Consider the following 14,089-nt stretch of genomic DNA (forward strand, 5'->3'; position numbering starts at 1 on the left):
CCCCAGTACTTTTCTTCTTGATGCAAGTTCCGGTAAATTAATTATTGGTTCATAATATTCAGAAAAAAAAAAGTTTTAAAAATCTTCTTTTTTTAAATTGTTTTTTTTCTGAATATTATGAATATAAGATTATATGGTAACACTTTACAATAAGGGTACATGAATAATCATGTACTAATGCCTATAGTAATACTTAATTCATCAAGTACTAATGATTATTAAAGTTATTAACTAATCATGAATTAATGAATCATATGGACTCACGCATGAATAATGGCAGCCTTAAGTACATGTTAGTACAAACAGCCTCGTTAAGAAATAATAAGAAATACTGTGGCTTTGAAATAAATTAAAACAATTTGACACTATCATTTTTTAACTGTTGTTAAACAATTTACATCTTCAGCTTTGACATAAACAATACTGGGTGGAAAAAGATTAGTTGATCCTCATCATCAAGTGTAGAAAATACCAAATACACTAATAACTGATCTTGTTTTGTGTTGTTCTCTTTCCCTTTAAACTCACCCTGCTGTGATTCATAAACAGCTAAATAAAGATAAAACCTCAAAATCCACAAAAAACATTCGTAGAACAATCCTGAAGAAATGCCCGGAAACAGTTCACTGTCCATCCAGACGCAGGCCGTGACGATCCTGTACCTCCGCTCTCTGACTTCTTCAAAATCCACACCACATCTCTTAACCGGGCCGAATACTCGCTGTGTTACATGTGTATTTGATAGTAAGATATAAAATAAAATAATGAGCTGAGTTCAGTAGGTAGTTAATTGGGCCCCCCTAAAGTAAAGTCATGTCAAAATAATGCATTAACAAGCCATGGGTTAATGTTACTGTATGGGTAGTTAATAATGAGTTATGATTATTCATGTACCCTTATTGTAAAGTGTTACCGATTATATTAACTAATAGCTATATATATATATATATATATATATGTATGTATGTATATGTGTGTGTGTGTGTGTGTGTGTGTGTGTGTGTGACCCTGGACCTCAAAACCAGTCATAAGGGTCAATTTGTCAAAATTGGGATTTATACATCATCTGAAAGCTGAATAAATAATCTTTCCATTGATGTATGGTTTGTTATGAAAGGACATCTGGAATCTGAGGGTGCAAAAAAATCTAAATATTGAGAAAATCGCCTTTAAAGTTGTTAGAAATGCATATTACTAATCAAAAAATAAGTTTTTATATATTTACAGTAGTAAATTTACAAAATATCTTCATGGAACATGATCTTTACTTAATGTCCTAATGAGTTTTGGCATAAAAGAAAAATCAATAATTTTGACCCATACAATGTATTTTTGGCTATTGCTACAAATATACCTTAAGACTGGTTTTGTGGTCCAGGGTCACACACACACACACACACACACACACACATATATATATATATATATATATATATACATACATACATACATACATATGTAAATTTATTTTTAAAATACAAAAAATATATAATACAAAAAATAATATCTACTGTAATTGTTCAAACATTAAGAATGTTGTGTACACATAAATTCATATTAAAATTAAAAATTATGTAATTTTAGTGTTTTTTCATCTAGATGAATTGGCCGTAGCCTTAAAAAATGTCATGTGGTGCGACCATGATTTTTATTAAAATTAAATAATTTCCTTAACATTCTTAACATTTTTTAAATGTTCTCAGTAATTAAAGTGTTTAGAAAAAGTATTTGCATTTAATTTGAGTTTTTGTAAATAATGATCTCTTATTTTGTTCTCTAATTTCAGAGTTAAATGTAGTTAGAGTTATTTTTCCTGCAAATTGCATAAAACTGATCAAAATGTTTAAAAATACCATTCACTTAAGCATACTGTAGCAGTGATTCATATTTCAACCACAGAAATTAGATATTTTATTTTTATTTCACTCCAAATGACACAAAGACCTTATAGACCTAAAAATCTATTTAAAGAGACGTGTGAAAAGTGCAGCATGTGGCATTAACTGCAGGCATTTCTTTAGCCCCAGTTATTTCTGTACTTTGCCCAATATTGACTGCTCAATTGACCCTTTTGCCGGGAGTTTGATTAACAGGCAGCTTGACATATTATAATGCCCCGTGATATATTTTTCAATGCGTGAGAAGAACATGATGCATGGCATGAAAGTGCCATGGTTTGTCGGACATAGCGACAGTAACTAAGAGGGGTGGGTCTTCACGAAAGGTCAATTTAGAGTAGGGGGAGGTTGCTGGCTCAGGTTCTGAGATGACAACATGAACATCTTTCTTATAGTAGAAAATAACATCTGGAATATGTGCTAGACTGCAGGGTCAGAATTAACATGCTGCCTATGGTGAGTGTTTATTTTACTTTGCTTGGCAGTATAATCTGGTAGAATAGATTAAAATATTTATTAATAAATAAATAAAAAATTACTAATAAATGCATAATTACCAAACTAAAATTACATGCTCCGAATTGTTTTTTTTATTTTTGCATTTTTTCTCATATTGTACGAAGATTAAACATAAACCATCTGAAATAACCCAAATTGCATAAAAATATATTCCAAATTATACTAAAATAAAGTATTTTATGTATGTAAACCATCAATTGAATATAAAAGCACAAAAACTGCCAATCTGGGACATATATCTATAATGGAAATCACTCTGCAGTGGTCGCACCACATGATATTTTCAAATTCTGTCAAAATTTACAAGCACAGAATTGGTCACCTAAACAAAACAAGCTAGCTTCCCACAAAAGGTCACTGTGAAATTTATAATGAAAAGAAATAATTGCAGAAATAACTTATTATTCATTGTTTTTTTGTCGTTGTTGTTGTCGTTGTTGTTTTTTTGAGGTCATACCACATGATATCCAAATGTGGTAACTACATGCCAGCTGTTAAAAATGTCCAAATTTGAAAAAGACTTACAAACCTGCTTGATGCTTCCATGGGTCCTTGGCAAATTGGTATATGATGCAAAGTCCTATCTTTGAATGAATTTCAACATAAAAGTCTCAAAATGGTAGTTTCTTGATGGTCGCGCCACAGGATATTTCATAAAATGGAAATCATTGTACAAAGTTTGTTTGTATATTATGATGGAAATATAAATACAAATGGTTTGCAGTTTTATTTATCAAAACACTTTGGAAATCATGCCAAATAGTGCATAAAATTAATTTGAATAAATTTAGGGTAATTTCAAAGATGTTTACAAAACAAAAGTTATGGCCAGACGGTTGCACCACATGATGTTTTGACACTTTGAATAACAGAAAAATTACAAATAACTAATATTTTTTGAAAAGTTAAAGTGAGTTCATACACGGTAGAGGCCCTTCATATATATGGCATTTAAACCAATTTTTAACTGAGAAAATGCAATCAGAAAATTTAGGCATCACGTCATTGACCCATATATATATATATATATTGTTGTGCTCAAAATTATTCATACCTATGGTAAATATGATCAAAGGCAGCTGAGAAAATAAATCTGTATCATTAATCCTTTTGATCTTTTATTTTAAAAATTTACAAAAATCTAACCTTTCTTTGGAGAATAAGAATTTCTAATGGGAGAGAAATCTCATTATGAAATAAATGTTTTTTCTCTAATACACATTGGTCACAATTAATCATACCCTTTTATTCAATACTTTTTGCAGCCTCCTTTTGCCAAGATAACAGCTCTGAATCTTCACCTATAATGCCTGATAAGTTTGCAGAACATCTGACAAGAGATCAGAGACCATTCCTTCATCCAGAATCACTCCAGACCCTTTAGATTCCCAGCTCCATGTTGGTGCTTCTTCTCTTCAGTTCACCACTCATTTTCTATAGGGTTCAGGTCAGAGGACTGGGACGGCCATAGCAGAAGCTTGGTTTTGTTCTCAGTGACCCCTTTTTGTTTTGGTTTTGATGTTTGTTTGTGGATCATTGTCCTGTTGGAAGATCCAACCACGGCCCATTATAAGATTATTAAAGCAGTATATTTCATTGTACACATGGGGTACTTTTTTATCCCTGTGTGCACCAAACCCATCTTGAGTGTTTGCTGCTAAAAAGCTCTTTTTTGTGTGTGCAGTTTCATCTGACCATAGAAGCCAGTGCTATTTGAAGTTTCAGTCATGTCTGACTACTGAATATGCTGGAGTTTGTTTTTGTGTGTGTGTTTTTGTGTGTGTTTGTGTTTGTGTTCATATATGAAACCATGCAGCCATGCATTTAAAAAGAATAATAAAATGGACCATGTGTGAAATAAAGTCACATGATTTTGTCTCAATTTCATGTAAAATTCATGTTTTTATGTGCATTCACACATCCAAAATGTGTACAATATTTAATATTTAATTCTTATTCTAATCTTTTTTTTTTTTTCCAGAATCTCTCAAAAACCATCATTTGTACACTGCAAGGAGTCATTTTATGCTTTTTTTTTTTTTTTTTTTTTCACAAGGTCCATTTAAATCAAGGTTTTTTGAACTAAAAAGAGTCATAATTTAGCTTGTCATGGCAATTTTCCAGCCTCTCTTGGCCCTACAAATAGGCTGTTTTTTCTGCTGTGCCTTTAAGACTTCTATGTAAATTCCCTCTTTGCATGTGAAATGAGAACCAGTGCTTTGCTGAGCTTACTGTGGGTTTCTTGGCCATGACTCAAGTCTCTTTAACACTCAATTGGTGTCAATGACGTGCATGGCTGGTTATTTGACAGTTTTTACAATTTCTATTAGTTTCAATAACTGTTTTTGGACTGGGGGAATGTCTGAAGACGTACATTGAGCTCTTTCAGTTAAAAGATCAAGGAAAACTTGATTTCTAATTATTTACGATTTTCCATACAATTCCAAAACACACAAATGCTGAAGTCGAACACTTCCGGTATTAGACAAACATGCGCACACGCAACACAAACAGGATGCAGGATAGACAAAATGACTGAGAATATCACGTAACAGTTAATCTGATTAGCTTCCTAGCGTCAAAGTAGCTACTACAGTATACCTGCACTGAGGCACTAACACCGGAAGCAACCATTAGTCATCTGCAAATTAAAGCTTTGTTCTGGTGGTCACAGGGTGACTTATTTAGGTCATCCATAGAGATTAGTGCTTTGTTGTCATAACTCTGTTATGAATTTATAATAGTATTATTTAGCACAAAGGTGACCACCCACTTTTTTTCCAGAGGCCCTGCTTCTGATATTCTTCCAATCAGCAGTTAATACCAACATTTAATTTGAACTAAAATTAATCATATACACCTGTAGTGCCTTGCCTTAATCTCAGAGTTCATGGTCTGTGTTGAAACTTTTGTATGTTGTATTGCTAAAAATTAATTTCTCTGAGGGGAAATTTTTAGCATACTGTTGTGCTGTATTGACATTGATGCTTAAACAGATGGCCATACGGTGTGTAAATGTTCTCATGGTTTTATTATGTCATAATCATTGACTGTTTCTAAATGTGCCACGGTATTGTGTCTGGGTGGACTGGGGTGAGAGTTTTGAATTGCGGATATTAGCATATATTAGCACTTTTTATGTTGAAAGTGCAAGAAAAATCTTGTTTTCCATTATAAATGCCGTTTCAGGAGACTGGAAGATCCATCTTTTTAAATTGATGGATCAGTTGTACTGTGGGTTGTGGATGTGTGAATTTGAGCCTAAAAAAGAACAGAGGGTGTTCAGATCATTTAGTAAAGACACGAGAGTAGGAGAATGTGAATGAGAGGAAGGGCTCTGCGTGTATGAAAGAACTGATGGGAGGTGCCTGCACGTGTCTGAGTGTCGAGAGGCAGGACGGAAGAGAAAAAAAAAAAAAAAGAGTGAGAATCTGTGTTAGCGTCAGGGAAAGATGAGAGCGTTTACACGTGGATGAGTGTTAAATGAATTTAAATGAGTTATAGGGGAAGTTCACACACATGAATATTCATTTGATCCAAAATGCTGAAACAAAACCCATATGATTTACTTTCTTCAGTGGAACACAAAGTGCATTTTTGAAAAAAATGTCCTGGCTACTTTTTCCAATATAATGAAAGTGAATGGAGATTGGAGAAGACACCTTAAAAAGCAATACAATGGAGAGGAAAATGAGTGAATAACTTAATTTTCACTACTTGCCACTTTCCATATTTAACTGAAATTTTCAAACATTTAAATTTACTGAATATTATAATTTTAAATATTACTTTTCCCAGTGACGTATGAAGAAGAAACCTAATTCAAGATATATACTACAGACCAAAAGTTTAGGTTTGGTAAGATTGGTTTGTTTTATGTTTTAACAAAGAGATATTATTACAATTACTGTTTCCTACTTCAGTATATTTTAATGTAATGTATTCCTGTGATCAAAGCTGAATACTCCAGTCTTCAGTGTCACATGATCCTTCAGAAATCATTCTTATATGCTGATTTGCTGCTCAAGAAACATTTCTTATTAATACCAAAAAACAGTTGTGCTGCTTAATATTTTTGTGCAAACCATGATAAAAATTTTTTTTCAAGATTCTCTGATAAACAGAAAGTTAAAAATAAATAAATAAAACCTTCATTTATTTGAAATAAAAATCTTTTGGAATAATGTGAATGTTTTTATTATTATTTTCGATCAATTTAATGCATCCTTGCCAAATAAAAGTTTTTTTTTTTTTTTTTTTTTAATATCTTCCTGACTCCAAACCTTTGAACAGTAAGTTATCTGAAAACAAAACTTCTCTGCATTTTTGCTTCTCAAGTAAATGAGATATTGTAACTTAAAAAAAAAAAAAACACTTTCATTATATGGAAAAGAGCAGCCAGGATATTCTTCAGAAAGTAATTCTTTGGAAAAAAAATATTGTTTGGAACAGAACAAGGGTGAATAAAATGACATAACTTTAATTTGTGGCTGAACTCTCCCTTTAACTGTATTGAGTTAGAGAGACTTGTTGTCAAACAATGTTTAGTCTCTGTTTCCATCAGAAAGCGTGTAGAAACATTGGTACCGTTCAGCAGTATATAAATAGAGCAGCAACCAGCACAGCTCGACCCAATCTCACAGCACCTGGATCGGTATGTGTGTGTGTGTGTGTGTGTGTGAGATGATATACACACCGTTTAGAGGCCCTCTATTAGTGAATGGACGGTTTCTCACATCCAGCCCTCACTCTCTGGCTGTATTCTCAACACCTCCAGAAGCATCCCACAATCCTCCTCTCATTCTCCTGTTATCTAATTGTTTGTCCTTTTTATACCCCACGCCATCTTATTCTCTCCCTCACTTTCTCTCCTCTGCCGTTGCCAGGACAACCGGCAAGGCACAGGGTGAATGCAATCCTAAGATCTCTTCATCCGACCTACCTCGCCGTATCTCACCGTCTCACACACACACTCGAATGCTCTCGCACCCACATGTTCTGACCACACTACACGCTACAACCCCATTTTAACCTTCTCATATTAAAACACTCACACACACATGCACTTAGGTTGGCTGGCTGGGTGAAGACAGCCTGGAGCAGAAAAGAAGAGGGTGCAATCGATGAGCATCGACATGCAATACTGCACCAAGACAGCCACTGCACAAACAAGGAGAGAGAATGAGACCAGGGGAAAAAGTTCAGTGAGAAAGGGAGAGCATCCTCTTATCTGGGGTTCATACGGTCCAATCTGCCTAGAAGTCTGTTGAAACATAACATAACATGTTCATTAAAACACTGAAAATAAGTTATTTTGTTTCATTTTCCTGCAAAAAAATATTTTTAAATAACATTTAATAATATATGAACAATTTTATTAATTGTTTATTCAAATTTGTATTAATTTGAATCATACAATTTTAATAAATGTCTAAATTAACTAATAATCAAAAAAACTTAATTAAATTTGTACTATTTTATGTTTGATGTTTATGTATGATTTAATGAATTTTATTGTTAAATAATATTTATATTAATAATTTTAAATAATACAATTTTAATTACAACTAATAAAAAATCATACTACTAATAATCGAATTCAATGATTTTAATGAACTAAATCAAATTTAAGGAATACTTTGTTTTAATATTTATTCAGTAAAATGTAATAATATTTCAATATTAATTGTTTCAAATTTGTAATGATAATTTGCTTAAGAAAATTTTAATTAAATGACTAAATTAACTACTTATTAATTTACTACTGATAATTACTTATAAACATTAACTACCAATAAACTATTTCAAACTAAAAAAGAAAATAATACTACTTTAATTTATAAAATTTAAACAACTGTGTTAATTGTTAAATAATAGTCATATTAATTAAATTAATCCAATTCTAAATAACTAATACGACTACAAACAAACTTCATTTAAAGCTAAATTAATAATACATTTATAATATTATTTTGCCAATAATTTGTCTCAATTCAAGTAATATTTTCCTATCTCATGCAATTTTGCCACTAAATCATTTTATCTGGTTTTCTACTTACTGGAAAACAAGACCAAAATTCTGATTAAGAAATGATTTTTTACAGTACACAATCCAGCTACCATGCCAGCATGATGCTGTGCGTCATCATCATGCAAAGTTGAAGTCTCGATCGCACACACGTAAAACAGATGGGTGTGCTGAATGGGAATCACACATTAAAAGGCGAGGTTGTGAACACTAGCTCTCTTTTATTGTCTCAGACACAGACCACATTGATTTCCTCAGTGAATTATTTAGCAGCCAAAGCAAGCAATGTTGCCTGTTCTTACAGGTCCAGATGGGAAACATTGAACAATACTTGTGTATTATAGAGGATAATTGTAACATTTTTGGGCTTTTGATTATTTATTCAGAAAATGTTTAGACTAAAGCTTTTTTTTTAAATTCCCTCAAACACAAGTCACTGGAGGAAGTTTCAATAAACTGTTCTGCAACCACTTGACAGCATGTGACATTTACTTTCGAACACGGTTATTTAAACTGCTGTAAAGTTGGTTTTCAGATCACAAAGTAGAGTCTTGGCAAGTTTACGGAGTTAAAACAAGTGAGAATTACAGTGTCAGAAAGGCATGACTCTGTGGAGTCCCGAGAGCGTCTCTCAGAGTGAGGGTGTGTGACTGCTGTGTAATTGTTTGCCTTCAGCCTGTATTTATCGTCAACCCTTGGATAATCAGAGTGTCAAGATCTTGGTAGGCGCTGAAGCGTGTGCCTTATAAATTTAATGACCAATCCTGGATTGTTCATTGGCTAAACCATATGCTTGTGTGCTTTTTCCTGTGGTCCGCTTCCATACAATGTGGTTATACTATAATGGTAGGCCTATATTAAAGTATACTTTTACCATAGGATTAAATAAATTTCAGTGTAAAACTTCATGTAATGTGATATATTTTTGAATAAAACTAGATGGGCCTATTGCACAAGAAAAAAAAATTACTTTGTGGAACTTGATCAAATATTGATTAAATTATGTCAAGTTTGTGTTACGAACCAGAATGGAGCTAGAACTTGAATGAGAGAGAAACAATGTTTTTAAAAAAAAAATTTATTTATTTATTTATTTTTAAATATCTGGAAAAAATAAAATAAAAACCTTTCAGAGGAAAGGAAAAAAAAAAAAAAAAAAGTTATTACACTTTGATTTAAAAGGATAGTTCACCCAAAAATGAAAATTCTGTCATTAATTACTCACCCTCATGTCATTCCAAACCTGTAAGAAAATTAGGATATTTTTGATGAAACCCAAGAGTTTTTTTTACCCTGCATAGACAGCAACAGAACTGACACATTCAAGGCCCAGAAAGGTACAAAGGACGTCGTTAAAATAGTCCATGTGACATCAGTTGTTCTACCTTAATTTTATGAAGCTACGAGAATACTTTTTGAATGCACATCGAAGACCGACTCAGAAGAGAAAAAATTGTAAATAGAAAATAGTTATTTTTGTTTTCTTTGCACACAAAAAGTATTCTTGTAGCTTCATAAAACTGAGGTTGAACCACTGATGTCACATGGACTATTTTAACAATGTCCTTACTACCTTTCTGGGCCTTGAACGTGTTAGTTGCAATGCTGTCTGTGCAGGGTCAGAAAGCTCTTGGATTTCAACAAAAATATCTTCATCTGTGGTCCGAAGATGAACGAAGGTCTTACAGATTTGGAAGACATCAGGGTAATTAAAGATGGAATTTTCTTTTTTGGGTGAACTATCCCTTTAAGATTAAAAATATGCATTGTTTATTCATTTACAATAAGACCAGTAACTTAAAAAAATATTCCTGGTCTTATTGTGATACACAATTTTTTTTTTTTTTTTTGCTTATTTATTCAGAAAATATTAAATATTAATTAACCTAAATATTGAAAATTTTGTCTATATATACTGCGTATATTAATTGCATACTTCACCTTAAATGCAAGACCACAAGCCTTGTCCTTTTTAAACTCTGTCTTTCTCTCCACATTTCAACATCTTTGTCCCGGACTGCTACATCCACAGGACAGCTCACGCCAGAGGGAAAGCCGATGCCGCGACGACGGCAGCGCAGAAAGCCCAGGAAGAGTGCAGGCTGGCCCGGATCACCGCCAAAGAGTTCTCCCCCTCTTTCCAGCACCGAGGAAACAGTAAGTGCAGCCAGCCGAGTCTGGAGACTAAAAATAACAGGGGCTTCAAACTGTTTGACAGTGTGACTAAGCTTTCCAGTTAGCTGTGAATGCTAAACATTCCAATAAGTTAACTTTGAAAACACAGTCCTGCCATCATTTGAAAAGGTGCTAATATTTTTCATTGATTCTCAAAAAGACAAGCACGATTTAGCGCTGATCATTTTATGCCAGCACTAGCTATCAGTCAGAGGTAGATTTATATAAGTGTGTGTGTAATAGCTCAGGAGAAGAATGGCAGAGTGTTGGTGAAAGCGTCTGTGTGTGTGTGAGTGTAGGTGCCGGATAGGTTCAGGACTGTAGGGGTCGATGCCCCTACTGTGCCATGTGGGGGGAATGAGTGATAGAAGAGGCAATAAGAAGATGAGGGGAGGTCAGCGCTGACCTTTCCGACAAGCCCACGCGAAGCTAGCCGACATACACAATGAAATTTATGCATGCACACACAATACCCACACACACACATATTCACACCACCCACATACATAAACATACTGTATACGCAGTCACACTTTCGGTAGCTGTCACGCCCCCACACATCTGCAAGAATTTATAAACTCTCAGATCGCATCCCATCACAAAACACAGCTTTACAGGAGAGCTATACGCACTCACGCTGTGCTGGATCAGTGTATGCGACCTCCTGGAAGGGTTGATATTTCTAAATGATAAAGTTATGCCATGCGATGACCTTATAAATGTTAGAACAAACTTGGTTGAGATGTGCTGACTTGCAACAGATTTGTAAATGATGTTTACAGTTGGAGTACAAGCCTTTATGAGGTTAAGTTGAAAGTTATGTACTCATGGGTGCATAGGGATGTGCGCCTGTGGCGCAAACAGACTTGAAAATCTTTGCGTCTCATTAGCTGAACTGATTAGAGCAGCCATGGTGCTGACTCTGGAACACTTTGATAAGTTACACTGTATCAAGCTTACTCATGTGCTTCAAGCAATCAAGGGTTGTATGGGGAAAATTCACCCCAAAATTTAAATTCTGTTATGATTAACTCACTCATGTGTTGTTTCAAACCTGCTAGGCAAATATTTTTTCTGTGGAACACAGGAAGAGAATTCCTGAAGAATCTTCTTGCAGCTCTTTCCTATACAGGTGCTGGTCATATAATTAGAATATCATCAAAAAGTTGATTTATTTCACTAATTCCATTCAAAAAGTGAAACTTGTATATTATATTCATTCATTACACACAGACTGATATATTTCAAATGTTTATTTCTTTTAATTTTGATGATTAGAGCTTACAGCTCATGAAAGTCAAAAATCGTTATCTCAAAATATTAGAATTACATTTGAGTTTGAATAAATGACCATCCCTACAGTATAAATTCTGGGTATCTCTTGTTCTTTGAAACCACAATAATGGGGAAGACTGCTGACTTGGCAATGATCCAGAAGACGAACATTGACACCCTCCACAAAGAGGGTAAGTCACAGAGGGTCATTACTGAAAGGTGTGGCTGTTTACAGAGTGCTGTATCAAAGCATATTAAATGCAAAGTTGACTGGAAGGAAGAATTTGGGTAGGAAAAGGTGCACAAGCAACAGGGATGACCGCAAGCTTGAGAATACAGTCAAGCAAAGCCGATTCAAACACTTGGGAGAGCTTCACAAGGAGAGAACTGAAGCTGGAGTCAGTGCATCAAGAGTCACCACGCTCAGACGTCTTCAGGAAAAGGGCTACCAAGCCACTTCTGAACCAGAGACAACGTCAGAAGCATCTTACCTGGGCTGTGGAGAAAAAGAACTGGACTGTTGCTCAGTGGTCCAAAGTCCTCTTTTCAGATGAAAGTAAATTTTACATTTCATTTGGAAATCAAGGTCCCAGAGTCTGGAGGAAGAGTGGAGAGGCACAGAATCCATGTTGCTTGAAGTCCAGTGTGAAGTTTCCACAGTCAGTGATGATTTGGGCTGCCATGTCATCTGCTGGTGTTGGTCCACTGTGTTTTCTGATGTCCACAGTCAACGCAGCCATCTACCAGGAAATTTTAGAGCACTTCATGCTTCCTTCTGTTGACAAGCTTTATGGAGATGCTGATTTCATTTTCCAGCAGGACTTGGCACCTGCCCACACTGCCAAAGGTACCAAAAGCTGGTTCAATGACCATAGTGTTACTGTGCTTGATTGGCCAGCAAACTCGCCTGACCTGAACCCCATAGAGAATCTGTGGGGTATTGTCAAGAGGAAGATGAGAGACACCAGACCCAACAATGCAGATGAGCTGAAGGCCACTATCAGAGCAACCTGGGCTCTCATAACACCTGAGCAGTGCCACAGACTGATCGACTCCATGCCACGCCGCATTGCTGCAGTAATTCAGGCAAAAGGAGCCCCAACTAAATATTGAGCGCTGTACATGCTCATACTTTTCATTTTCATACTTTTCAGTTGGCCAAGATTTCTAAAAATCCTTTCTTTGTATTGGTCTTAAGTAATATTCTAATATTTTGAGATACTGATTTTGTTTCTGTAAGCTCTAATCATCAAAATTAAAAGAAATAAACATTTGAAATATATCAGTCTGTGTGTAATGAATGAATATAATATACAAGTTTCACTTTTTGAATGGAATTAGTGAAATAAATCAACTTTTTGATGATATTCTAATTATATGACCAGCACCTGTATATCTACAGTTTAAATACTGACCAAAACTCCAATAAAGACCATAACAAAACATTAGGGATGCACCAGTATTAACCCCTTAACTGTCACTTACAGTTTTGAACATAGACATTATAGTGCACTATCCAAACTTAAATTTTTATAATTCATGAATGACAACATTTTGTAACATGTACCATTTCCATGGTAATGCAATGTCTGATTTTAAAATGGGTTTCAAAGGATGAATTTTAAGATTTTAAGTTTTCAACAGATATATAATTTCTTATGATTTCTAAAGCGTGATAGAGAAAAAGGCAACTAAGAAGCCTTTCTGTGACAAAGGTCAGAACTCCTCTTATGATGTAGATTTTTCAGGTCCACTCTTGTCATAAATTAATCTATTACTTTTCCTACATAATTTTTTAACAAAAAAAGTGGTAAAATACCTATTTAGGAGTCTTAGATCTTTGCAACTATATATAGTTTGTCATGATTAGATTAGGATTTAATTGTAAAATAGTGAAGTAAACGTAGGCGTCCCACAGAGGGGACGGTGACAGTTAAGAGGTTTTAAAATTCTGCCAAATATGATAAGCTATCAAACATAATTTGCATGCTTGAACCGGTGCACCACTTTGGTTTAGTGTCAATGACGTCAAACCTAGCATGGGACAACCACATAAACCCAAATGATTACAGACTAAAATATTTCACTTCATCATGGCAATTATAACTATCCCATTGCTTCAGAAGACTTAGAACATAGCGCATGAGTCATATGGGGAAAAAAGTTGCACTGAAAAGAACAGTTCTGTAACTAT

General features: G+C 34.4%; 1 protein-coding gene across 2 annotated transcripts in view; it reads left to right on the top strand.

Annotated features, from left to right (window-relative positions):
* Window positions 1-14,089, top strand: part of jph3b (junctophilin 3b) — a 43,540-nt gene that overhangs the window by 20,749 nt on the left and 8,702 nt on the right. For both annotated transcript variants that reach the window (XM_058766516.1, XM_058766517.1), the window contains one exon: window positions 10,478-10,602. In XM_058766516.1, coding sequence (XP_058622499.1) covers window positions 10,478-10,602 — 125 coding nt within the window. The remainder of the gene's footprint in view (window positions 1-10,477; window positions 10,603-14,089) is intronic.

The sequence above is a fragment of the Onychostoma macrolepis genome, chromosome 25 (assembly GCF_012432095.1).
Source record: "Onychostoma macrolepis isolate SWU-2019 chromosome 25, ASM1243209v1, whole genome shotgun sequence".
NCBI classification, from domain to species: domain Eukaryota; kingdom Metazoa; phylum Chordata; class Actinopteri; order Cypriniformes; family Cyprinidae; genus Onychostoma; species Onychostoma macrolepis.